Consider the following 26,503-nt stretch of genomic DNA (forward strand, 5'->3'; position numbering starts at 1 on the left):
AAAAAGACCTGCTACTTTGTGTCATTTTTTTACAAGCACATTAATTTATTCAGTTAATGAATGAAATTTGCAGTGTAACTAAAAAAAAGCATTAAAATCTTACAATTAGAATTTTTCAAGGAAAGAAAATTTAAATATGAAAGCAAAATTATAAAATTGACCAGACGCATTTTTTGAAAATTTTCCAGCTTGATATGTTACTTGAATATGCGCGCCATTCCATACACAGATTAAACGATTTGATTGGCTGCTGACGTTAGTGGGGAACAAATGAACGCTGATGGCGTCGCCGTCAACAAGTTCATTCTAGGGATAGTAGAGCTCTGGGATACGAATAAGGGCGGGGCTTAGGTACCAGCTCCCATTTGATTACATTGTACCAGTTTAACATTGCGGGTATGGGGGGGCTCCGCCTTTCTTCGTATCCCATGGTTCTACAATCCCTAGTTCATTCAAAACAGGTCAACGTGAGTCTAGTTTTCAGAGGAGTTTATTCCCGGAATTTGCCTCAATTCCGGTTCGATGGAACTGTCCCCTAGGCGTTCCCAGTGCAAGAAGCCCAGGAAGAGCGAGGTGGCCTTGTCCGAGGTCACGGCCGCGCTCAAGAACGCGGCCATCAACAATAACAACAACAGTCCTCCGCCGAGCAGAGCCGTCCGCAGCATCAGCATGCCAGCTCTTGGAGAGCAGAACAAGGTCTTTTCCGAGATCTGCATCGACTTCCCGGACGTCTTGTCCAACGTCACGTGCTCTGAACTTATCATTGAACTCATCAAATACATTTTATTTATGAAAGAACAAATTCCGTACCAGTACAACCAGCTCAAATATGTGGTGGATAGAAAGAAAAAGTGGGACATAGAAAAGGTGATTTTGATTAAATTTAAATTAAGTTTAAAGGCATTTTATAACATGTAAGTTTTTTTCTCTTTATAGGGCAAAGGTGGACCTGCTGCAAAGGTAGCTAGACCATCAGCGATTTTGGCTGAGAAACATTACAGAAAAGCCTGCTGTGCCATTGAGAGTTTGGAAAAGACTTTTGAGGTAATTTTATTATTTAATAAAATTTACAGATTGTAAATTTATTTTTCATAATTTTAGAGCATTCGCCAAGATGTGCAAACGGCGGACAGTTTTGCCATCGTCATTGGGGCCACTGTCGCAACTCCACAAGAACTCTACATAGTTGAATTGCCTGCAATGGTGCAAGTTCCACAAGGGTCCCCTCCTTCGAGAATTTGTCTCACTCGTTTGCTCAGGTATGTAATTTTGAAAGAAATTCTTAACCTCCAAATTGTTTGAAACCTGACGTTTTTATTCTATTTTCCAGGGAAATGATAGCCTCGGAAGGGATGCAGAAACTGATTGGCAAGCCTTTCCATCCGACAAACACATTCCTCCTTTTGCACAAGACTGGATCAAGTGAAAACTCATGCTTTGACCCCAAGCCCAACTTCACCCTTCCCAAACGAACTCAGCGTGTTGTCATGAAATTCAACCAGCCTCCGTCAATTGAAGACCCGAACAATTTCAAGGTGTTCAGTGACATGGGGGTTGAGAGCATGGAGTGTGACGTGGAAAAGGGAAAAGGCATTTGGTACCAAGCCAAGTCTTTAGTGGCAGGCTTCAAAGACTGCTGGATTGGTGACGAGTGTGCCACTGAGGTTTGGCTCAAAGTTTGAGTCGGAACTTGAAAAATACATAAATTCTGTTTGCCGTGCCAATACCGGCTCAAAGCCATTTCATTAACCAAATGTTCAAAGACATGGAGACGGAGCGAAAATTGTTAAAATGATAATAGTCTTCTTTACAAATCAACGAAGCAATGTGATTATACACGAGTACTATAAATCTTGCATTTATCACAATGTAAGAGTAAGACAAATCAATTAATTAATTCAATTATTATCATTCACTGCGCATTTATAAAAATGAAACAGCTGAGGTTTATAGTAATTATAAATGAAAAGAGTCAAGAACTATATCAACTGCGGCGGATCTCAGTTCCATCAATTTACTTAAAGGATTTAAAAATTCCGTTTTAATTTTTGTGATGCAGCACTACTTGTGCATTATCTAAATGTACGTTATAATCATAATAGGAGATAATAAATAACAAGGATGGTCACAGTATCGAATAAATTTTGTATAGTAAATAATAATTATGCTCGTGGTGTTTAATTTTTATAGCCCCTCTAAAAAAGTTGCCATGACAACGGGGCGCATGTGAGCCTGATACATCCCACGCCCTCCTTAGCCTCCCACATTCCAGCTGCAGCGCTAAACAAAAGCATGCGTTTTAAATTGCAAATTTGAATTTCATGTTTTTCTGTCTAGCCAGGGTGAATTTCTCGCCATTGCTCCTCCTTATTTAAAGTCCTGGCCTACAGAAGGCTTACAAATTTAGTTTTTTATCAGTTGGCAAACAGCACTTCTTTATCTTTTTCAACCTCCTCCGTCTCATATTGCTTGGCTTCACCTCATTACAACTACAGCAGACCAAAACAAACCATAAATTCAAAAGAGATGAGTGAAAATAAGGTAACCAAGTATTTTCCTATGAATCGCAGCTTTAGTTATGACCAATTTTAGAACAAAGCGTTGGTGTTGGTGCCGCCGTTGGTGGTTGTCGACACTGACCCGGGCACGGACGATGCCCTGGCCCTGTACATGCTCCTGGCTGCTGACAAGAGAAAAATGATCAAACTGGTTGCAGTGACTTGTGTCGACGGAAACACAAGTGTTCACCATGGAACCAGAAATGCACTCAGAGTCCTTCAATCGGTCGACCGACTAGATGTAAAATTTTAATTAAAAGCGATATTCATAGTTTATAATTATTTGTATTTGTAAAAGGTTCCAGTTTTCAAAGGCGCTGTCGAACCACTTATCGTGGAACCAGTGCCCAAAGATGAAAGTCGTGTGTCCCACGCTGGCTACCACGGAGAGGATGGATTTGGTGGTGCCAAGTTTGACAAAGAGCCAGACTTGGGACTGATCCAAAATAAAACTGCTGTTGCTGGGTTGACTGACTTGGCCAGACAATACAAGGGTAATAAAATAATTGTTCTGGTTCATATTGTTTTTTATTACTAAAAAATTTCTTTCCGAAAGGGCGCCTCAGCCTAGTGTGTGTAGGACCACTGACAAATGTTGCCCTTGCGATCAAAAGTGACCCAGAATTTGCAGGAAATATCAAAGACATTTTTGTAATGGGTGGAAATATGTCTGGTAATTATTATTATTATTTTTTTTTAATTAATTTAGAATGATAATTGAAATTTTCTTCTTAGGTGTTGGCAATGTTACCTCATGTGCAGAGTTTAACTTTTTCCACGATCCTGAAGCTGCACACATTGTTCTGGCCAACGCTCAAAGTCACATTACTCTTGTGCCATGGGAGCCTACCAAGGCTCAAGGAATGTCATACGTAAGCCCTCACCCTCACTTAAATGTGGAGTGTATTATTTTGAGCAATAATTTTTCTTTTCTGTAGGAATGGAGGGAAAAAGTTTTTGGAAAGGCCAATACAAAGCAGATCGAGCTGCTCAACAAAATCGAGCAGACTGTAAATGAAAAGAGCAAGAATCCCTCTTGGATTCCGTGTGATTCATTCATCACAGCTGCTTTCATTGACCCGTCCATTATCACAAAGCTTGAAACGTAGAAATTTTCTTTCATTAATTTATTATTGTCTAATTATTGTTTCATTGCTTAACAGATACCATCTCACTGTTGAGCTGCACGGCGTGCGCACTAGGGGTCAAGTGGTCATTGATCATTTGCGCAAATGTGATGACAATGTGAAACTAATCAAAGAGGTAGATCTGGAAAAGTTCAAGCAACTGATGTACATGGCCGTTGACCACCCCAACTGTGTTTTGTAAAAGAAATCAACAGGCAAGTTTCGTCAAATTATTTTTAGGCTTCTCTGAAGGAATATTTTTTGGTAAAAATTGAAACCAAAAATAAAACTGCATATTTGTATAAAATTTAAAAATAAATATTTGGTTTATTTTGCTAATTATTAATAATAATATCAGAGTTGTCAGCAATCCACTGCAAATAGCAGGTGAGGCGCACATAAACTTGAGGCGCTGCATTTTCGCAGGCAAAAGGGTGACCGAAGCTGCTCACTCCTTGCACTTGCCATTCCAAAGAGTCGTTTTCAAAAGCCAGAGCTCCTCCCGTGTCACCCTGATTCATTAATTTATTTTACTTATTTAAATAAATGACAATAATTAACATACACTGCAAAATCCTTTTGTTCCCACGTCAGAGCTGACGCAGATGTGGCACTCGGTCACAAGTTCTTCGTTAAAAGTTATCTGGCATTCTTGGATGGGAACAACCAACAAATCCACATATCGCAGGGATTCGCTCAAATATGGAATGGCTTTTTGAAAAAAATAGTACAAAATTTAAAATATTTAATAATTAATTTACTATCGTCAATGGTTCCCCATCCAGACAATCTTCCGATTTTTCCTTCAAGCGTGGAGTTTGCCTGTGACCAGGTCGGCAAGAGAATTGGGACAATATCTGTGAAATTATTTTTAGGATTTTCTTAAAAAAAAAATCTTTGTGTATATACTTGGCTGTGATACAGGAGCTGTGAGCCTTAAGAGCGCTATATCGTTTTTGCTTCCGACAATGTCAAAATTTTCATGCACAATTTTGTCAAACGTGACGTCAACAAAAAGCCCAGGCTCGTTTAAATTTGTGCGCTCATTATTTCCCAGATGAATCTCAAATCTGTTAGCGCTGAAAATGATTAAATTTAATTTATAAAAGTTTTTTAATTTCAAAAAAAAATCCAAACTTGTGAATGCAGTGAGCTGCGGTCAAAACATATTGAGGAGAAATCAAAGAGCCGCCGCAAAATCTTGTTTCATCAATAAATACGCCCGCTTGATATGGAAACTGTCCTGATAGTGCCACAGTTCCTCCAATTATTCTTTCATTTATGGAAAACGCCTAAAAAAAATATTAGTTTTCCCAATTTTTGACGAAAATTCTTACTTTTATGTCAGCTGCCAGAAGAACACAAAGTGTCACCAAAAATTTAATGCAGACCATCGTAATCGCTCACTGACTTTGAATAATATCAAAACACCGTCTTTCTTTATATATGAAAATGTGCCCTTCTTGTGGAATGGGAAAACGCACACGGTTATTCCGTATCACTTTTTCTTATCGTCTAATTAACTTTACCTATCAATCTCTGCATTTATATGATTATGTAACTACACCATTTAAAACGCAAAAAGTCAAATTAAAATTGATATTCAATTTATTCTCTAATAATGACACCGCCGTTGACTTCGAGCCAGTCGAGGTGTCCACTGAGACGGGCGAAACCCTGAGGGCCAACTCCTTCACAGCCGTCGTCAGCGACATAGTTAGCGATTCCAATCACAGTGTCTAGACCGTCGCTATCGACAATGACCAACGGGCCGCCAGCGTCGGACTAAATTATTGAATCATTTTTTTTTTTTAATTATTCAGATTGGCCAATTTAATTGTTTTTTTATACGTTGCAAGTGCCGGCCGTGCCAAAGCTGGTGTCGATGCAAATTTGACTTGCGTCGTAAAGGTTGCCGTAGTAGGCGAGGCAAAGGTCGTCGTAAATGGTGGTCACGTCCACGTAGAGCAGGTCGGGGTTGATGGCGTTTTCACCTTCGTAAGTCCATCCCCAGCCAGCGGTGCGTGCGGGGATGTCTTCGAATTTCAAGCCGTTTTGCGACCAACCAGGCAAACGTGCAGTTTGAATGGCTGTTTAATTTTATCTTTTTTTTTTAAATAATATTTTTTTTTAAATTTTTTTCTTACTGGAGGTGAGGTTGATCCTCGAATCGAACTCAATGACGGCGATGTCATTGGCCAAAGTGAAATCGTCGTAGGCCTGGTGAACCCTGACTTTGGTCGCGGTCACAACAAGGCGGCCGGGTTCAGCCGCGTTGTTGTAGTTCAGAGCACCGAGAATGACTTCATAATAGACTCCTCTGAATTTTTTAGTATCAAATAAGTAGGATAATCCTTTGGTACATTTTTATTTATACCCAGTGGTGCAATGGGCAGCGGTGAGGACAGTGTAATCAGAAATGAGGACTCCGCCGCAAAATTCAACTCCATTATTTAAAACAGCGGCAATATAAGGGAACTGACCAGCGGTGGCGAGAGATCCACCAATAATTTTTGACGATTTTTTGTTATAGGCTTTGCAAATTAAAATAAAATTAGTATTTGCTTCCAATTTAAGTGAGAATACCTTTTCTGAGCAGGGGACTGGATTTAACCCTGAACGCCGGCCTCACTGCAGACCAGTCGACGGCCTGTTTGAAAAATAATTCCGTTTTTTTATTTCACCTCGCGAATTTCTTAAAATGAAATTTATACCTCAGAGAGAGCCAGAAGAGCTAAAATTGCTATGGCACTTTTCCACATCTTGAGATTTATTCAACAATTGGACACTTTAAATTTTTAACTCTCTTATATAACTATAATGCTCTTTTTATCTTGTGGTGCATCAGTCTGGCTGATTAAATCTTATCAATAGTGGTCAAGAGAAAATTTGGCTTGATTGGTTGTGATAAAAAAAACCCGCATCCATTTCCAAGCAAACAAAAACCACTCCTGAATGCCTCTTTTTGATTATTTAATATCAAGTTTTTATCTTCGATTGGACTCTCCATGACACCAATAGCAGCAAAATCTTTTGCGCTTTTTAAAATGATTAAAAGTTTGGCTTTTGAATTATTTCTCTCAGAAGACTGCGTTAGATATTCATTTTAAATCAATCAGCTTTGAGAGAAAACGAAATATTGCAGTAAAATAGAGTTTTTAAGTTTTTATTATTTTCTTCTATTTTTTTTTTTTTTTTGTGAAAACTTTTGGCTTGCTCCTGAACTCAATTCACATTGAAAAAGACATAATGTAATCTTGTAATGTGTAAATCAAACAAGCAATATTATCAGAAAAAAGCTCTTCAATATACAAAATTGTTTTTTGTTTAATTGTTTATTGTTTCAATATAAACCATTTTTAATGACAAAGATTTCATGTATTTTGGCAGCCGCCATAAAGGTAAAATTTTAATAAAATACGGAGAAAACTTGGAAACTTCTGTGCTTCAGTTGTTGAAATGAAATTGGCAATTCGCCCATAAAGTTACCCCTCCTGAGATGCGCAACAACCAGTTTGAACTGCAAAACCGGCTGGCCGTTTGTTCGCATTGCGTCGCTTTTCTACACCTGAAGCGGCGCTTTAAAACACAACACAGAAAGTAAAAAACTACGGCGAAATGGCAACGGCAAACCTGACCGCTGTTCTTTATAAGGCCAATGATTTGCGACTGGTGAGGAATATTTAATTATTTTAATAATTCGCAGTTAAAATACAAAAATTAAATAAATATTTTGTTTTTTAAGGAAAACAGGCCAGTCCCAGATCCAAAGGAACATGGTATAAATTTAAAATATTAACAAATTTCTTAATCTTCTGCAATTTAATTTAGAGGTTCTTTTGGAAATGGGCTGTGTTGGAATATGCGGATCCGATGTTCACTACTTTATCAATGGAGCCAACGGAGAAAAAGTTGTAAAAGCCCCCATAGTGATGGGGCACGAAGCCAGTGGCACTGTGGCCAAAGTCGGTAAAAATGTCAAGCACCTCAAAGTTGGTAAAACAAATCCATCTGATATAAATCAAATTTTTTATATATCTTTAAATCGCTAGGAGATAGAGTGGCAATCGAACCAGGCATACCGTGCAAAATTTGTGACTACTGCAAACAAGGTCGTTACAATTTGTGCGCTGAAATAAATTTTTGCTCTTCCCCGCCTTGCAATGGAAACCTTTGCCAGTATTACACGCACTCGGCCGACTTTTGTTATAGGTTAATTTTTCTATTAAAATATTTTGGAAATTTTGAAATTTTTAAGCAGACTCCCCGATCACGTTTCGATGGAGGAAGGCGCGCTTTTGGAGCCACTTTCAGTTGGAGTGCACGCCTGTCGAAGGGCAGATGTCAAGTTGGGGTCAACCGTGTTGGTCACTGGCGCTGGACCCATTGGCCTGGTGTCAATGCTTAGCGCTAAAGCCATGGGAGCCACCAAAGTCATCATTACTGGTGCTTTAAAATTTTCTTAATTTATTTAAAATAAAAAAAAAATTGAAATTATTTTTAACATCAGAATTATTTTTACTTTGGGAGCTTTATATGAAAAACTTTAAATTTCAGAAAACAATGAAACAATATAGCATAATAACACTTAATAATTAATTTGAATAAAAATCCACACAGATTTGGTGCAGAAACGTCTTGATTTGGCTAAAAGTCTTGGCGCCGATCACACACTGCTTTTAATCAACTTAGACGAAAAAGCCATAGTCGGTCAGATCCACCAGCTTTTGGGTAAAGAACCTGACAAGTCCATTGAGTGCTCTGGAGCTGAGAGCTCCATCAGGATTGCGATTCAAGTAAAATAAAATATTCAATTGAAATCAATGTTGAATTTAAAAATTAAATAAATTGCAGTCCACAAAGTCAGGTGGAGTGGTTGTGATGGTCGGCGTGGGAAAACCCAACGTTACCGTTCCTCTGATGAATGCCCTTGTGAGAGAGGTGGATATTCGAGGCGTACACAGATATGCCAACTGGTATATTATAATTATAAATTTTTTTTAATTTTAAAACGTTAATGTTTTATTTATAAAAAAGCTACCCATTGGCACTGGAATTGACTGCATCTGGAAAAGTTGACGTTAAAAAACTTATCACGCACAATTTTTCTTTGGAGGAAACACACGCCGCGCTCGAAACTGCCAAATCTGGAAGTGGAGTGAAAATCATGATTCATTGCAAACGGAAGAAAATATCTGAATCTGCGAGTTAATTAAAATCCACGAGTATTAAAATATGTGATTAAAAAATATTTAAATATTTGATTATGGTATTTTACAATTTTACCCTCCCTCCCTATTAGAGATAAAAAAATTTTTGTATATTTTCTTTTATTTGAGGCAGATTTGTGCTGAAGAAAAATAAAAAAGGACGCAATCGCTAAGCGTGATATCTCGTATTTCACAAATATAAAACCAATAAAATGAATCGTCATTTGAACTTGTTTGACCCGCGACTGTGTATGATGAAATAAAAAAGACGATGGAATGCGCGCCGTTGTCTGCAAACAGACCGTTATCAGAAAAAAACATCTCCTATCAGAATCTTAAATTGTTACAAAGAGATTTTCGCTGTAGAATATTGAAAATATATTTCTCTTTCCAATTTTCGTATTAAATGAAACGCAACTAAATTGCAAACAAGCTTGCGATTTCTGATAAGGAATATGAGAATGAGAAAATAATGAATCAGAGGAATTCTAGCAAACACCAAACTACGACTTATTAATGCTTCAATAATTGATATTTAATTAGTTTGAGAATAGATTATTTTAGGCACCTTGTCATACTTTTACTTTCTGGAAGAATGCAGAACGTGGTGGAGAATTTTGGAATAAACGCGCCGGCGCTTGCGTGTTTGGCGCCCAATATTTAACCCCGCTTGAGATGCGCACCAGTTTGACCTACTAAAGTACGAAATCAGCTCTCGACTGCTGTTCTCCAGCTGACGGCGTGGTGCACACTTGGCGAACTAAGGGCAAAACAATCGCGGCGATCATGGCATCGGACAACCTGACAGCCGTCCTGTACAAGGTCAATGATTTGCGACTGGTGAGACTGATTCTCTGTACTTAAATTTTCAAATTATCAATTATATTTCATTAGGAAAAAAGATCAATACCTGAACCAGAGGATCATGGTAAAAATATAAATGAAATATTTGATGTTGTATTAATTTTTAAAATTATTCAGAGGTTCTTTTGGAAATGGGCAGCGTTGGTATTTGCGGGTCCGACGTGCACTATTTGGTCAATGGAGCTATTGGAGATTTTGTTGTGAGGGCTCCGATGGTGATGGGACACGAAGCAAGCGGCACTGTGGCCAAGGTTGGGAAAAATGTCAAGAACCTCAAAGTTGGTAAATAAAATTAATTTAAAATATTTAATCTAATTAAAATGTTTTGAAATCTCATAAAAATCAATCCTTATGACCACGCCAGCCATGATTATATTAATTTTCCGGATATAAAAAATTGAATTTATCAGTTTATTTTAATTATTTAACTACTTAATGTATTATTTTTATTAATAAATTTGAAATATGTACCAAAATATACAAATAAATATGTAAAAATTAAACATTATTAATTACAAAAAATTAAAGTATCAGGAAAATTAAGAAATTTTAAGGAAATTTTTTTTAAAGATAATATTATAAAAAGCCACAAAATTTTTTATTTAATAACAATGTAAGCCAACGCATAATTTGCCTATTTTGCAAAGGGAAATTTAAAAACAATTTTTTTTCCAATTTTTATAGGCGACAGAGTTGCCATCGAGCCAGGCGTCCCCTGCAAAACTTGTGAATATTGCAAACACGGCCGCTATAATTTGTGTGCCGACATAATTTTTTGCGCAACCCCACCTTGCCATGGAAACCTGTGCCAGTACTACACGCATTCAGCTGACTTTTGCTACAAGTAAATAAAAATATTAGAAAAAAATGCAAAATAATATTAAATTACAAATTTTTAAAGACTTCCAGATCACGTTTCAATGGAGGAAGGCGCGCTTTTGGAGCCACTTTCGGTTGGAGTGCACGCCTGTCGAAGGGCAGATGTCAAGTTGGGGTCAACCGTGTTGGTCACTGGCGCTGGACCCATTGGCCTGGTGTCAATGCTTAGCGCCAAGGCCATGGGAGCCACCAAAGTCATCATTACCGGTAATTTTTAATGTGAAAAAATTGAAACAAGAAAAATATAAAAAGTGTATTTTTTTTTTCAGATTTGGCACAAAATCGTCTCGACTTAGCAAAAGATTTGGGCGCCGACTACACAGTTCTTCTGAATAAGGATAGTAATGAAAAGGCCATAGTCGAGCAGGTCCATCAGCTTTTGGGGAAGGAGCCTGACAAGACCATCGAGTGTTCTGGAGCTGAGAGCTCCATCAGAATTGCCATTCAGGTATATTAGAAATTCAATTTCTAAAATAAATTTTTTTTTACTAAATATGAATTGCAGGCCACAAAGTCAGGTGGAGTGGTTGTGGTGGTGGGAATGGGAAGACCCGAAGCTACCGTTCCTCTGGTGAATGCCCTTGTGAGAGAAGTGGATATTCGAGGTGTCTTCAGATATGCTAATTGGTAATAATTATATAAAAAAAAAATGCTTTCTCTAAATGTTAACATTTTGAAAAAAAAACACAGCTATCCATTGGCATTGGAAATGATTGCGTCCGGCAAAGTTGACGTGAAGAAACTAATCACGCATAATTACACTTTGGAAGAGACGCTCGCCGCATTTGAAACTGCCAAAACTGGAGCTGGAGGCGCTGTCAAAATCATGATCCATTGCAAAAAATAAGATTACCTTTTAAGAAATGTCATCAAAAGAAAATGTTGAATTTTAGTAAATAAATCAATAAATATATTTTCTAATAATTTGCATTCATATTTTTTCAAAGTTCAATATCTGCACTTTTGAAATTGGATATTTTTATGCTGTTAAGAGTTTAAGAAGCTTTTCTGATGCAATTTTTATTTCAAAGCAAAATACGATCTTTGTTTGTTGACTGTGGTTTAATAAATTATTGACAATCATGAGTGAAAGTCAACCGATGATCTAGTGATATAAAAAATTGATGATGGAGAAAGAGGAATAATATCTTCACCATAAAATAAAAATGTGGCAAATAAAGCCTTTGATGATGGAAACCTTACATTATGATCGTTTATAATTTTTTAAGGAACTCACAATCAGATGCACTAATATGAATTTCATATAAATTATTATCGCAATTTTAAATTTTAGTATCGATGCAATAATTTTTTTTTATTTTAAATGTAAACCTAGTTAGTATTTAATTGAAAGGATATAAAGATTAAAAATTGCTAAATTTTAGGTTAACTACAAAATTGTCTCTCACAGAATGCTTCAAAATTGAGACAAAATTGTTTAAAAACTTTGAATTATTTTATTGGCCCAGTATTTAATCTTCAAAGTAATAGTACTTTTGTGTTTCTGTGTACTTTTTTAATCTACGAAAATTTTGAAAATATGCCTCCAGCTTCCGGCTCGCCCAATATTTAGGAATATTCGCTTCATTTAAAAAGCTTTCACTTTTTCACTTTTATGACGTTTATGACAAAACCTGTTTTTTTCACTCCATCCTAAAACCGCGGAGCTATTTTTTACTCTTGTAAATTCGAGATTCACCAGCACGTGAGGTGACAAACCGGAGCGTGATTATTAAAGCCACACAACTGTAAATGCAATTTCCTTGGCTTGCACACGGCGGCTGCAGCGCAGAGGAAAAGGAAAAAAAATATATAATTCGAGATAAAGAACGTGCTGTCTGTTGCTATACAGGGGGGGACGCATGCTCTGCTCACGCGTGAGTCACTCGACAAAAAAATTACAGCGCAGCTCGCTCAACAATTGAAAGAGAGGAAGCAAGCGAAGGGCCAAAGACTTATTCAAGCTCCAGCGCTCGACACAGAAATCAGCTGCGCACCAAAACAAACGACGAAAGCAGGTCGAACCCGAGACCCTGGCACCCGTTTGATGCCCTGAAACCAGGGAACAGGGCAAAGGTGAGTTGAAATTGGATAAACTAAAGTTCTCCTGGACGTTTTTGTTGACCATAGCAACGCAGGTTTTGTGTTCGGATCTCGCGTGTGACGCAATTTAACAAAAGCCAGATGATAATCTCCGAGCTCTCGGACGGAACTTTTTTATTTTTTGTCCAATTCAAGCCCGGACGTCAGTCAATTTATAATTGGGCTCTGATCAAAAAGGGGATCGATTCAGTCGAGCGCGAATTATGCATGTGCAGTGTGGAAATACAAAAAGCGAAGGCCGTCGGACCGACGACTGATGGCGCGCAATTATTATTATTATTATTATTGTTATGATCATTTCGATGAGTGTGTTTGGCTCGACGTGTCGCACCACTGCGGCTGCTCGCCTCGCAAATGACTGAAATGTGGACCTATTTTGCAGCTAAAATGTGGCAGAATCTGGAGCCGGGCAGTTCGCCCATCGACTGGTGCGAGAACAATTACACCTTCAGCCCTTTGATCGCCGAGTTCACCAACACGGTGAGTGTTTTTATTCAAATTTTGACCCTTTTCCTCATCCCTCACTGCAGAGGGAACCATTCGTGTGTTTAATTGGCAAGGGTCCAACGCTAAACTAGGCTGGGAACAAAAATAACCAAAAATTCATTTAAAAAAAGCAAAAATATTTAAATTTAAATATTTTATGACGATAATTTATAAAAAAAAATCCACTTTTGTAAAATTTAAATAGAAGTTCAAATTTTTTATCCAAATTTTAATTAAGAAATATTTCCAAAATTTAATTTTTTTTACAGTTTTTTTCACATTTTAATATTTATTACATTTTTTTATTCTTTCTTCGTGATAAAAATTTAAACTTAATAAAAGTGAAATGTGTTCCGCAAGTCGGTTTTAAAGTTTGTAATGGCCCGTCTGTCTGTAGTAAAGTTTCACTGCCAAAAATTTGCCGCATTGCAGCGCACAAGTGTTTAACAAACGTGTTATAGCGTAACAACCACATAATTTTTTTTCTTGCTAAAACTAAAAGCTGTTGGCTCCCGTATCAGACAATTTACGCAAATTTGACGCAGCGCTGCTTCTGCTGGTCAACGTTTGTCGAGATTGCGTCACTGAAATTTGGGTCAGAGTTTCTTTTCCTTTCGCTGATAACGCACTGCGCGCGGTTCAGAGGTCAAACCGCGATTATATAAATTACGCGAACTTTTTAAAACGCAAAAGAACTATTGCGCACTTGTCATACTCTATGGCTATGTAAATTTTCCATGTCCATAAAGATTCGTTTAATCTTGAGGAGGTGTTCATGATAAATATAAATAAACAGGCCTCTCCTTTGGATTGCAAAAGGATTTTAAAAGATTTATTTTATTATATGCGCATGTTTAATTGCAACAGCAGTAAAAATTATTTCTTGTTGTTCTCGCTATACATTAAAATGTTGTTGTTAAAAAATTTAATAAACAGTCAAGCTAATTTTTAATCGTTGATCATTCAGACCAAGGGTCACAACCATAAACCTTGCTACATCTCCATAAAAACCCTAAGTTTCAAGTTTCACTGAATGAAAAATCAGCTCTTTTTTGGCCACAGCCCAATGAAATTTTAATTTTTTTTTTATCCAAAAATCCTTTTTTCTCCTTTTTTAATAATTTTGTATTTCCTTATTTTTAAAATAAATGAAATGTTTAAAACTTTGAGTTTAATTTCAATTTTGAAAATTTGTTTATTTTAATTTTGTTCTTTTCAGTTGAGCAACATTCTGTTCTTCCTGATGCCACCGGTACTAATCCATTTATTCCGAGAGTACGGACGCTTCGTCAACCCTGGCATTCACATAATTTGGATTTTGCTCATGGTCGTCGGACTTTGCTCGGCCTATTTCCACGCGACTCTCAGTTTCATCGGCCAGCTTCTGGACGAGCTCGCCATCCTTTGGGTGTTGGCGGCTGCGCTTGCCATGTTTTTCCCCAGGCGCCACTTTCCTGCCATTTTAAAAAACGACAGGTAATCCCACGCCATAGGAAATTTTACTAAATTTTTTTTTTAAGTAAAAACTCATTTTAATTGTTACTTTTTTAACTTATTTAAATTAAACTGATTCCAATTTCGGGAAAAGGATATGTGATTTATTATTTTTCTGATGATTTATTTAAATTTCAGGCGCAAATTTGGGTATGTGACTATTTCCTTGGCCATGGTCGCCACAGGACTGGCCTTTCTCTACCCATTCGCAAATGCCTTCGCCCTGATGGGTTTCAGTATTTTGGTGGTTGTCTTGATGGCTACAGAATTACGAAGGTTAAATTATTGCTCTTGTCGTCAAAGCGAAGGAAATGAGTAAATGGAATTGCTTTTTAATGGCCGCCTATAGTGTCATTAGGGTGATAACTTTCTTGATGTGTGTCGCCAGTGAGAGCCATTCAAGTTCTTTCTTGATAAAGGCAAATAATAATTTACTAAGAGCGAGAGGAAGAAGTGGGAGGTTTTAATATTTTATTTTGTTATTACATTCGGCTCTTAAAGGTTGCGGGGATATTATTCAAAGACTTTCTTTTTTAACACATTTTCTCATTTTTTGTCTTGGTTTTTTTTTTAATGCCAATTTTATTTTTGACAAAGATTTAAAAAAAAAAGGTGAAAGACAGAGCATCTTAATGATTGGGAAAAATTAAAAATAGAATTTGCTGAATCTTGATTCAAGAGAATAATAAATTCAGTTTGCATTCTTTAACTGTTTGTAACACCTGTTTATTGTTTGTTTGTAGAATATTAATTGTTATTGCAAACAATGAGCTATTGCTGCATTGGTGCTATAACCTCTATGTGCAGTTTTCTCAATCTGGCTCCCTAATTTAAATCAATTGAAATATTACGAAATATTGCATTGAAATTTTTACTAGCCCAACAAAATTCTCTTACTAAATTTCATGTTATCTGTCAATTAAATTAATCGAAATTAATCATAGAACTATAACTTTATTTTTGGTGATTTTAATTTTAAATCTAAAAAAATGAGTAATAATATAATTTCACGATTGAAGCTGGATTTAAATTTAACTGCAGCTTTTCCTCTCCTCAACAACAAAACACAAAAGGAAAAGCCGTATTGCAACACTAAACAAACATAGATTTATATTTAAAAGAGTCTTCGTTAATTCCATTACAAATTATCCTTAGCTTGACAACTTTAATTTATTAACTATTTTTTTTATTAAATCATTTTAATTTCAGGAATCAAGATGCAAGAGTGCAGCGTCTGGGCAACCGTTGCGCCATTGCTTGGGTCGTGGCCGCCGTTCTGTGGACCACGGACCGCATGTTCTGCTCAACTTGGCTCTCCCTCGACTTCCCCTACCTACACGCCCTGTTCCACATTTGCATTTTCATCGTGTCCTACACGGCCTGCGTTCTGTTTGCCTTTTTCGCGGTCAAAGATGAGCGACCTGATCTCAGCCCCACCCTCAAATACTGGCCCAGGGACCACTTCGAGCTCGGAGTTCCGTATGTCACAGTCAAGAATGGCGGACACCAAATTTAGGGTCAAGGAAGAGACACTGCCTCCTCGAGTGTTTAGTACAGGCCTCGTTGTTATCTCAGGAGAAAATTGAAGATCACTTTTTAAGACAAAAGCGTCAAAGATTTCTCGTAACAGTTTAAGGCTTTTGTAGGTCGAATAGAATTGTTGGTTTTAAAACTGCCACAATATCAATCATTGCCAAAAAAGACCAGCAGAATATTAGCTCAAAAGTTTAAAAATGTACTTTGCAAGATTTCAGATGATAATATTTGTAACAAATTGTATTTGCAAGCTTTTAACTGTATGCAGTATTTTTAGCAATTTTACATGCTGTCTAGAGCTATATTTATAAAATGAAAATTCTGCATTACCTAAGTAGTGATAGTCGTGATAAAATACAGAGTAACTGACTTTATTATAATGTGATTGAGTTGTGGATTAAATGTGATTTGGAGAATAAGTCGAAATTATGAACAAGGTGATTGTCGAGCAAGCTATATATTATACACAATTAATACAAGCTAACTTTTGTTGTGAAAGATTTAAATTTTAGATCAAAATGATCAAGATGTGCACAATTAAAGTATTATCAATTAATGTTAACCCAAGTGGATCAGAAAAGACAAAATTTAAGCATTTATTTGAGATTTGATTTTTGTGTTTATCTTTTTTTTGGTCACTTTTTTTGAATGCGCATTAGTGAGATCAAAACTCTATTGTAAATATTTTTTAATTTCCTTTTCCTATTTTGCCTGTCGGCACTTTTGTAAATCTCAGCTTATTCAAGCATGAAAATTGGCATCTTTAAAATTATTTGTTACCAAATTTGACTTGATAAGCTCAGCTATTATGCTACAAAGTGCAGAGTAAAATTACTGAAAATTAGAGCAGCGCTTCACAAAAATAAATGAGATGCAATTAAATAATAGCTAGATGATATTATTCTCTATTCGATAACCCATAATTTAATTTTCTAAAAATTGTTGCTGTTGACAAAATATATTGAAAGATTTTACTTGGGCGGCATTATAGATGCAGTCCCTCATTAATATCAGTGATGAGTGAACTTGAGTATGTTGAAACAAATTCCATATGCCTTTTTATATGGATTAAACTTGAATTTCATAAACAACTCCATGCAAGCCGTCTATTGCTATAGAACAGCATTGAATCACGCACAGACGACACAATCATTAGCCAAGCGTCTTCAACAAACAAAACATTGTGCTACTCCAATTTATCAGATTTATAATTGGAGCAAAATAATTTTATGACGGGTGTTTTCTAAATGGAAAAGTATTGAAAATTGAGCGCAAAGTTGTAAGTGGGATGGCTAATAATATTAAGAGTTTCACTTTTAACTTTGGCAATATCTTAAAAATCTCTAATAATTCTCACTCCTCAAATCTTGTTGCGAGGCGGAACCAGCTATGGCAGAGAACAAGTTTTTTAACTGCAGTTTAATCGCCTGTCAGCATGATTTTACTCTTTTCATCCGTACAATTTGCACGCTCCTTCCAAAGCAATATGTATCATAATTTTTGCCCATCATCTTAATCTAACAGAAAGAAGAAAAATATCATTTGTTAAATTTAATTTCTAAGAATAAAGTAATAAATTCAAGTAAAATTATTTATCTATTTTATTTACTATTAAAAAAGAAAAGTATTTAAAATATAATCAACTAATATTAATACCTAAAATTGAAAATTATCTCGAATAGAAATTTCTTAAAACGGTCTTTTCACTTGTGTAATTTTGTGTAAGAGGGAATGAAGCATGTTCTCTTGAGGGTGTCAAAGATCAAACATGCGATTAATTAAGATTAGTGTTGTCCAGCCGGTGCAGCCAATGAAAGAGGTTCTCGCAGAGGCTCGGCGGCGACTGCTAATTTCCAAGGTGACCCACTCCGCTGGCATGGCATGGCATAGCAACCGCGGCGGCGAGCCCACCAAGAGGTTCGCCTTCGTTAACTTTTAAAAGAGTACATCTTGCTATGTAACATATTTATAAGAGTTAAAACGTGCCGCTTTTCCATACGCAATCCTTGATGACCATTACAATTCTGGTTAGAGACGGATTATCCATAAAAGCAGCGAGGGATAATTTTTTTTTCATATAGGCTTTTGCAAGCTTAGACATGCGGGCATTTGAATGCATAATGAATTTGACATTGTAAAAAAATCATATTTTAATAACAAAAAAATATTTACATCGAGAGATGGTTGTTAATGTTTTTAATTTTTCCATATTATTTTTTTTTTTGTAGCAAGAATATGAAATGTTTTATTCAGATCTCTTGATGAGGCAATGATGCTCATCTTTGAACTGGAATTAAAAATTGCTTGGCACTTTGCACTACAGATTTGAGATTTCAAGTGCTTTTAAATTTCTATTAAATAGATCCGTTTATCATCTCTGCTGATTGTGAGATCAGGGCCCTCAAAGGGATAAAGGTCGTTTGTGCGTCACTTTGGCAAATGCTAATTAGCGCTTTGGGAGAGATATTTGCAACACAGTTAGCGCTTTTCAAAAGCTATTCGATCATGTAAACGACCGCCGGTATAGCATTGCAAGATCAAAATTTGAGAAACAAAAAATTATTCTCGGCTTTGTCGATTAATAAAACAATTTTTTCAACAAAAAAGATAATTTTTACCTCAATCGAAAATTGCAGTTTTATGGCTGCGGAAGATATTTTAGCAACACGCCCAATGCTGTAAAATGGTGCGAAAAATACTTGAATCACGCACAAGGATTTGACATGGAATAGGATACAAAATACATCTTGATAAGATTAAAAAAAAGCGCCTTTGGAGACAGAACGCGAAAAACAGATTACGAAATTTCATATATTATTTTCCGATAAAATAATAAGTTCGCACTTTGAGAGTCCAATTGCGTTGTTTGCTTAATTCTGCCCAAGGCCGAATGTTGCCGAGCAGTCACATAACTAGATTAACTTTGGGGAATTATAATTATTCGATCTCCAGAAATAAACGCGTGTGAACCTTGAAAACGACCAGGAAGGGCCAACGAATATAATGAGCGGCGTTTTCCAATAATTCAGTCCTAGTCTGGCAGCCAAGCAATGCATAATGCGGCATTAGTGTGCATTTCCTAGTCCATTAATTCATAGACTAAAGTCTGCTGCTGACACTTTGCTAGGAATAAAGTGACGTTGAAGTCGCCTTGCCTATTTCTAGACCGCGCCGCGTTGGCTAATGCGCGACGCTTTCACTTCAGAATATTTAATACCTTGTTTATTCAAGAGACAACCGATTTTTAAATGTTTTCTGAAAGTGTGTAGCGCAAAACAATATAAAAATGTGCAAAATTTAATTTAATATAAAATTAATTTATAAAAAAAGTTGGAAGATCAAAATTTAAAAGATGATTCGAAAAGATTTTTCTTTCTTGAAAAATTATTATTGTTAGAAGTAAAAAAAAAAACACATATCTTTAGTTTTTAAAATTTGAAAAATACAGCAAAATAATTTGCTTGCAAACTTTCAGCAAGCAAAGTTTTCCGTTACAATGCTTTTAATTTTTTATTTTTGTTTAATAAAAACTATTTTGTTAAATACATCCGGGTCCAGCCAATTTCCTCCCAATTTCTTATTTTTGAAATTCTTTTTTTAGTGGGAATAATAAGAATTGAATTTAAAAAAAAGGAACTTTGTTAGGATTTACAGATTTTTTTTCGATTTTTTCTTGCAATTAACAAATTAAACAAAAAAAATGGATTTTTCACAAGGTTCCAATTTTTTTCCTTAAAGTAATTTTTTCATATCATAGGCTTTTCCTCACAAATTTTGTGTCTATCAATTTTCTGTATTGCTACTTCCATGACAGCAGTGCACGTTTCGTCTAATTGATCAATGGAAGATTATTATGCAAATAGGTGCAGCGTGATTAAAAATTTATATGAGCCGTGAGAATTAAGTGACTAGACAAAAAGGCAAATTGTGTTTTCCTCTCTAGGAAGGCCTTGGCAAAATTGAGCGCAAAAAGTGCAGATAATCGCTGCCTCAATAATTTGAAAGGGCAACTGACGCAAATTGAACAAAAAGCACTATTTGAATTTCGCGTCGGGTCATCCTGTGACGCTGGTCGAAGCACCTGGTTCCGATGTTCATTGTGTGCATGTGCGGGATCAGGCGCAGTGGGAAAATCTTTCTGAGTGTGACGTCGCGGCAAGCAGAGTTGCTGCGGCGTAGAGGGAGAGACGAGCCCCCAAACGCCCGAGCGGGGCCGAAGTCGATGTGTTTTCTGTGATTGGCGCACAACTGGTGATCAACTCACTCGATTGGCCCCCACCGGGTCTGGTATAAAAGCCCACGAGCCCTTCTTTTGGGACATCATTTCATTTGCATCAGTCGGTAAGTGCACTTAATTTCCGTCGCCAAATGTGTGTGCTGCTTTTTATGTTTTCCAACTAACCGAGCCCGAAATTCATTCCATACTGACCTAGATAATTCCAAAATGCGTTGAATTAGAATTTTAATTATATTTCACTTCTTTTAAGCAGGAAAGTCTTTATATTTAGATTCATTTTAATTTTTGTTAACGCCTGCCTGTTTTTTCAACATTTTATTTTATTTGCTTAAAATTATAAATTATTTTTATTATCAATTGAATTTCGAATTTTTGGTAACAAATAAAGGGTACTCGACAAAAGAATGAAAATAATAATTATAAGAAAATTTGTCCTTGAGGAAAACAGGGAAACCACATTGAAGTTTTTTATGCGACGAATTAAATTAACAACTATATAGGAAGTTTTATCTTTTTTGTAATTTTCCCAACCTCACCAATAAACGGGAACTTTTCATGACTGTTTTTCGTCATGAAATTTTAATTTCTCGCGTCTTTCGCATTTCGCACATCTTGGAGCGATTTCAAGCGCCACAGATGCGTCTAGTACTTTTCCATCGAGCTCCCCTAGCTGATGTTAAAAAGCTGCTGCGCGAACCCAGCACGTGAGGAAAACGAAATTAAATAGACTGTTTAAGACTGGTGGTTGCCAAAAAACGGCTTGATAGGCTTGTTGACCACGTAGAAAGAATCAAATCCGAAAGAAGAATTCGTCAAAACAGCTCGGCTGACGTAAATCTGGTAAATCTCGAGCGGGGCGTAAATTTCGAGCTCGCGTGGTTTGGCAAAAACAAGCGAGTTTGTTCGCGTGTCGCGGGGTTTAAGGACGCGACGGTTGCTCATTCTTTTCGGTTTCTATGCCAACTTGGCCTCACTATACTTTTGCTACAGCACAATATTAATTCAGATTGAACCGGTGCGCACCGCCGCGAGATTATATCCAAACGCGGGGTTTGATGTCATCAAAAGCCTATATAAATATATGACGCACGCGTCATAACAGGGGTCGGGTTAATTTTCAGGGCGTCACTCTTCTTCTTCTCTCCTCAAATTTGCCAGACGCAAAATTATTATATAATGAAATTTTAAAAAAAAAATTCGCAATTTTAAGAGTTTGATTATTTCACGGATTTTTTCCGATTACTTCATTTCAGTAAAAAAAAAATGCTCGGTAAAAAACACCCTGGTATAAGAAAGGTTAAGTTGGTTTCCAGATTAATCCTGAATTAAGCTTTTCTCCTTGATAATAAATATAGCAGACTGCAGAATTGATCGTGGCGAGCAAAACTAGTGCACGCTCGATATTCTCCCGGCGCGAAATAAATAAATTGCGTCTCGGCCAGGTTCGCCAAAGCTCTGAATGTGAGTCGTCGTGTAAATAAGAATGAATAAAAAATAAGACCGTGTGTCGCTGCTCGTCTCTTGAAAGCAAGAGCATTGACTTGGATCGTTTCTAGAACTCCGTCTGAGAGAGATAGACTTTGAGATGTAAAGACAGGAGAAGCGCTCTTTGAAGCCGAGAGATATTGTTAATGAGGACAATTCAGTGGGCCGACGGACTTTGATAATTCGGATAATTCCTTTTTTTAAGACTCGTGCTTCTTTGTCTGGCTTATTTATTTTGTGGCAAAGAAAGGGAAAAGAAGAAATTCAAAATATTTTTAGTACAAATTTACTGAACCACCTTGGTTTACAGAAATTAATAACATAAAAAAATTGTAATAAATTGAAATTCTTGTAGTACAATTTCACGACCGAGGGTTGATTCATGGTGATTTGAATTTAAAATCCGCTTTTCCTCGTTGGGTATTTTGAGTTGTTTATTTTTAAGAAAATTGATATTGTTATTTCTTAAAAAAAATAAACTACTCAAAAAACCCAGCGAGGAAAAGACGACTTTAAATTCAAATCATCATAAATTGAAATTCATTAAGGAAATTGGATTATCATCGTTTTATAAAATTCTTGGTAATTAAATTTTAATTAAATTAATTTTTTAATTTATTTCCGCTTTAGTCTCATCTTGATTGCAGCCCTATTTCATGATCAATCGTCATTCTTTTTATCCCAAAAATTCAACCTTAATTGTATGCCGTAAAATAAAGCTCTTCAATTTTTATAGCGTTAAATTTGAAGTGAAATTTTTTTGTATTGACTGAGAAGAAAAAATAATAAAATAATAAATAATAATAATTAGAAATCAAAAGAAAGAAGAGCAAGTTTTTTTAATTTTTCAATAGAGCAATGAAGGTGACAAAACAGTTTATTTTAAATAAAACGAGAATTATTATAATGGATACAGATAATTGGATTTCTTTCTATATCTCACTACCTTGAATGAAATTCAATTAAAAAAAAAAAAAAAATGCCAAGATGACCAAGGTTGCAAATAATCAAGTTTTTTTGCTCTTATTATTACATGTGTATGTGTCGGTTGAAGTCAAAACAAAAAATGGTCTGCAATCAATTGAGGTTTTGCTTGAGGCTTGAGCGCAATGTCCAATTACACTCACGGAAAAGAAATATAATTGACGGTGTCAGGCAGTACTTTTTATCTGACAAACATTAAACGTTATCTGAAAAAAGCTACGAAACCTCCAAAATCCAGATGAATCGGGTTTTAACAGGGAGGAGTTCCGAAACTTTCCAAAAACCAGCCGCTGTCGCCTTGAACGGCCAGAGTGCATAAATATTTTATTTCAGACACGGCTTTCGAGCTTTTATCTAACCTGAGAATGAAGAAATGCATTGGAAGAGTTTCTCTCCTTTTTTTTCTCTCTAGCCGCGGCCGTGTATATAATAAATGACGTCGAGTATTTTACAATATCTCGGCGGCGAGAGAGCTTTGGGTGTAAAGAAAATTGCTTCCTGCAAGTGCTACACAGATTTGAAACGCGTTGTATTGTGCGTAACGCGAGGTTTGCGCAAATTATAATCTCGCTCGCCGCAATAGACTCGCACGCACCTGTCCTCGTGTGTGTACTCAACTGCACTTTGATAATCGCGGCTGGCGTTGGGATGATTGGTAGTTTCTCAGTAAACACTCGATCAATTGCCAAGGTCTTGTTTGTCAGCGGCTCGGAAGCAATCGCCCTCTAATGAGATTGGAAGGCTTTTCACGCCTCCAACTAAATTAGAATAGAAAAGAATTTTCGAAAATAACACATTTCAATTTGTAAATTTGTTGATATAATTACTGTGCATGAACACAAAATATGTTTTTAAAATTTTTAGAATTATTGCGCATAAATTCGTGTTGTTTTATAAGCTTGTAATGAAAATACATCCTGCTTTTTTATACTAAAATAATAATTTGTGTGCCAATATAAGAAAATAATTGCATCCTTCATAATTTAAAAGTTTAAAAAATAATCACGATAGACTTATTTTTTTGTGAAATTCATTATCTTGCCGCTTTTTCGATACTGATTTTGCCTCATTTGTGTGTTTCAGGTTGTTATAGCATGGTACTAGCGCACATCATCAACCCCTTCTATTTAGATATATCCCATAAACGCGCCAACAGTGCGCATATTTACGTCTTGTTTGACGACTTTAGGGAAGGAGCCTTTCCCATTTGATTAGTCTTTTTCCAATTTCACTAACATTCCATAAAGGTAAGTTGATTGATTAAAGCGCAAGTCGAAGCTCAGCCTCATACTATTTTGAATTCTAAATCAGATGTCGCAAATCCCCAAACTACCAACTACGGCCGTCACTGTGACCGAGAGCCCTCTTTATGTCAAGCTGCTGACGGCGGGCACCGCAGCATGCGTGGCCGACTTCGTAACTTTCCCTCTTGACACCGCCAAAGTTCGTCTGCAGGTAATAAAATTATAATCATAATTAAAAATATTTTAATTAAACATTTTGGTTGTTATCCTTTAACTTGAGTTGGTCTTTGTTTAAAAGATATTTACAGATTTATTGGAGGAAAAAACTCTTGATATTAAAAAAAAATTGACTGGAAATTTAAAACTTAGTTACATGTTAATTAAAAAATTTGCGGCATTTTTATGGTACTTTCATTTTAAATTTTTTGAAATTTTTATAAAACAAAAGAAAAGTTTTAATTTGACATTTTATCCCTTTTCTGAATTCATAAGTTAAAGTGTTTTTGTGATTTGTTTGTAATTTAGGTGCAAGGCGAGGGTCGAGCCGTTATCGCAGCAGCCATGGCCACGTCCGGTCAGGCAGCTGTGGTGGTGCCGGCTGGTCCGCAGTACCGTGGCCTGGTGGGCACAATCGCGACCATGGCGCGCCAGGAAGGCGCCAGGTAAATAAGCACAGCCCTCTGGTTGTTGCGCGTGGAATATAATGTATCAATGCAGGAGCCTGTACAATGGTCTCTCTGCTGGTCTCCAGAGACAGATGTGCTTTGCTTCTGTGCGCTTGGGCCTCTACGACACTACCAAGGCCTTCTACCAGCAGATTTTGGACGGAGGTTCGTTTTATAATTTAAATTTTTTCGATTTTTTTAAATTATTTCCTTGAATTTTTTAATTCATTATTTTTGTTAATATTGATTTTATAATTATTTTGTTTTAATCCCAGGAAACCCAAAAGTTGCTGGATCGATTCACGTTGGCACTCGCATTGCCGCTGGCTTCACCACAGGCGCCCTTGCCGTACTTTTGGCGCAACCCACTGACGTGGTCAAAGTTCGATTCCAAGCTGCCCAGAAAAACAGCTCGTCTCCGCGCTACAAGAGCACCCTTCAGGCTTACAAAACGATTGCGAAAAAAGAGGGCGCGCGTGGATTGTGGAAGGGTATGTTTTTCCTTAATTGCAAATTAATTATTTTTAATCCTCAAATTAATTTAAAAAATTTAATTTCAGGAACTTTCCCCAATGTTGGTCGCAACGCAATTGTCAACGTGTCCGAAATCGTTTGCTACGACATCATCAAAGAAACCATCATCAAGAACAACCTCATGACAGACAACGTTCCATGCCATTTTACCTCGGCTGTGATTGCAGGTGCGTAAATTACTTTCATTTTGTAATTACAATTAATTACAATCTTGTATCTATTTTTAATAGGATTTTGCACAACCGTTTTCGCTTCTCCCGTGGATGTGGTTAAAACTCGTTACATGAACTCAGCGCCCGGCACTTACAAGGGCGCCATCGACTGCGCCATCCGCATGTTTTCTCAAGAAGGACATTCTGCCTTTTATAAAGGGTATGTCGATCTAATTATATTTAAATTATAATAATAACTTTGAATTTTATAAAGATTCACCCCTTCGTTCTATCGCCTGGTGAGCTGGAACATTGTGCTTTGGATCACTTACGAGCAGTTGAAGAAAACGATCAGCAACTCGCGTCGCTTTGAATAAAAATTTGAGAGCTACTCTTCAACGCTGCATCCTCTATCTGAGTTTGAATGGAAAATAATTGTGCATTATTCTGTATGATTGTGATATGCTATATTTAAATAATACTTAGCTATGACTTGCTAATTATTCACACCTGACTTTACATTTCAAATACTATATTATATGTATAATTTATGTTGCTAACGTACAATATTGTTCACGTGTCTCAATGTTAAAAATAAAAGGGCCTGCCGCAGTCCAGCGTAACATAAACCTATCTCGTTTTTCTTTTCGAATCAACTTTTTGTGCATAATTTCAATATCTTGACGAAATGCAGAAATTCGGCAAAAAATGTTCTGTACTCACTCAGTGCTGGAGCTCCTTCACTACTTTCATGATCTCTTCAGCGTTCATTTCAAGTAGTTTCTGCTTGAAAGCCTGCATGTTAATGGCACTGTCCTGAGACTTGCTCTTCTCTCCCATTGTCAGACCGTCGTCCAGCAGTGAAGTTTGAGACAGAGACTGAAAGTTGTAGCTGAAGACTGAGGCTGTGGAAACATTTTTATTTATTTTTTATATAAATTGAAA

At 36.5% G+C, this 26,503-nt stretch overlaps 8 protein-coding genes across 11 annotated transcripts in view; 6 read left to right on the forward strand and 2 right to left on the reverse strand.

Moving 5' to 3' along the window:
• Positions 1-26,503, reverse strand: part of LOC132205040 (uncharacterized) — a 54,273-nt gene that overhangs the window by 26,184 nt on the left and 1,586 nt on the right. For 3 of the 4 annotated variants that reach the window (XM_059633865.1, XM_059633864.1, XM_059633867.1), the window contains exon 7: positions 24,234-26,463. In XM_059633865.1, the coding sequence (XP_059489848.1) occupies positions 26,282-26,463 (182 nt within the window). In that variant the 3' untranslated portion in view covers positions 24,234-26,281. Of the gene's footprint in view, positions 1-24,233; positions 26,464-26,503 lie in introns of those variants that run through there. The other variant, XM_059633866.1, reaches the window with a different exon arrangement.
• On the forward strand, positions 418-1,698 carry LOC132204595 (uncharacterized). The gene is made up of 4 exons (XM_059633217.1): positions 418-867; positions 937-1,044; positions 1,102-1,259; positions 1,331-1,698. The coding sequence occupies exons 1-4, from the start codon at positions 523-525 to the stop codon at positions 1,680-1,682; spliced, it is 963 nt and encodes a 320-aa protein (XP_059489200.1). The 5' UTR covers positions 418-522; the 3' UTR covers positions 1,683-1,698.
• Positions 2,249-7,358, forward strand: LOC132205471 (inosine-uridine preferring nucleoside hydrolase-like). The gene is made up of 7 exons (XM_059634528.1): positions 2,249-2,541; positions 2,593-2,799; positions 2,857-3,052; positions 3,115-3,231; positions 3,294-3,430; positions 3,497-3,663; positions 3,722-7,358. The coding sequence occupies exons 1-7, from the start codon at positions 2,527-2,529 to the stop codon at positions 3,885-3,887; spliced, it is 1,005 nt and encodes a 334-aa protein (XP_059490511.1). The 5' UTR covers positions 2,249-2,526; the 3' UTR covers positions 3,888-7,358.
• LOC132205215 (serine protease 53-like) lies at positions 3,982-6,536 on the reverse strand. The gene is made up of 12 exons (XM_059634156.1): positions 6,400-6,536; positions 6,272-6,335; positions 6,063-6,219; positions 5,833-6,005; positions 5,537-5,775; positions 5,296-5,470; positions 5,023-5,087; positions 4,823-4,977; positions 4,595-4,764; positions 4,447-4,542; positions 4,251-4,396; positions 3,982-4,197 (listed from the first exon to the last, which is right to left on the reverse strand). Exons 1-12 carry the CDS (start codon positions 6,445-6,447, stop codon positions 4,021-4,023), a joined length of 1,665 nt encoding a protein of 554 aa, XP_059490139.1. The 5' UTR covers positions 6,448-6,536; the 3' UTR covers positions 3,982-4,020.
• Positions 7,250-9,736, forward strand: LOC132205469 (sorbitol dehydrogenase-like). The gene is made up of 8 exons (XM_059634526.1): positions 7,250-7,357; positions 7,431-7,464; positions 7,517-7,681; positions 7,738-7,897; positions 7,947-8,131; positions 8,306-8,481; positions 8,540-8,661; positions 8,723-9,736. The coding sequence occupies exons 1-8, from the start codon at positions 7,304-7,306 to the stop codon at positions 8,895-8,897; spliced, it is 1,071 nt and encodes a 356-aa protein (XP_059490509.1). The 5' UTR covers positions 7,250-7,303; the 3' UTR covers positions 8,898-9,736.
• On the forward strand, positions 9,602-11,518 carry LOC132205470 (sorbitol dehydrogenase-like). The gene is made up of 8 exons (XM_059634527.1): positions 9,602-9,735; positions 9,790-9,823; positions 9,877-10,041; positions 10,444-10,603; positions 10,661-10,845; positions 10,908-11,086; positions 11,144-11,265; positions 11,329-11,518. The coding sequence occupies exons 1-8, from the start codon at positions 9,682-9,684 to the stop codon at positions 11,483-11,485; spliced, it is 1,056 nt and encodes a 351-aa protein (XP_059490510.1). The 5' UTR covers positions 9,602-9,681; the 3' UTR covers positions 11,486-11,518.
• Positions 12,518-17,144, forward strand: LOC132205472 (alkaline ceramidase). The gene is made up of 5 exons (XM_059634529.1): positions 12,518-12,714; positions 13,124-13,221; positions 14,447-14,703; positions 14,860-14,997; positions 15,931-17,144. The coding sequence occupies exons 2-5, from the start codon at positions 13,129-13,131 to the stop codon at positions 16,235-16,237; spliced, it is 795 nt and encodes a 264-aa protein (XP_059490512.1). The 5' UTR covers positions 12,518-12,714; positions 13,124-13,128; the 3' UTR covers positions 16,238-17,144.
• Positions 20,452-26,189, forward strand: LOC132205039 (dicarboxylate carrier SLC25A8-like). Its single transcript, XM_059633863.1, has 9 exons — positions 20,452-20,598; positions 24,047-24,210; positions 24,275-24,418; positions 24,733-24,869; positions 24,925-25,037; positions 25,148-25,363; positions 25,433-25,573; positions 25,637-25,778; positions 25,833-26,189. The coding sequence occupies exons 3-9, from the start codon at positions 24,275-24,277 to the stop codon at positions 25,933-25,935; spliced, it is 996 nt and encodes a 331-aa protein (XP_059489846.1). The 5' UTR covers positions 20,452-20,598; positions 24,047-24,210; the 3' UTR covers positions 25,936-26,189.

This window comes from Neocloeon triangulifer, unplaced genomic scaffold (genome assembly GCF_031216515.1).
Source record: "Neocloeon triangulifer isolate White Clay Creek 2 clone unplaced genomic scaffold, ASM3121651v1 ptg000002l, whole genome shotgun sequence".
Lineage (NCBI taxonomy): Eukaryota > Metazoa > Arthropoda > Insecta > Ephemeroptera > Baetidae > Neocloeon > Neocloeon triangulifer.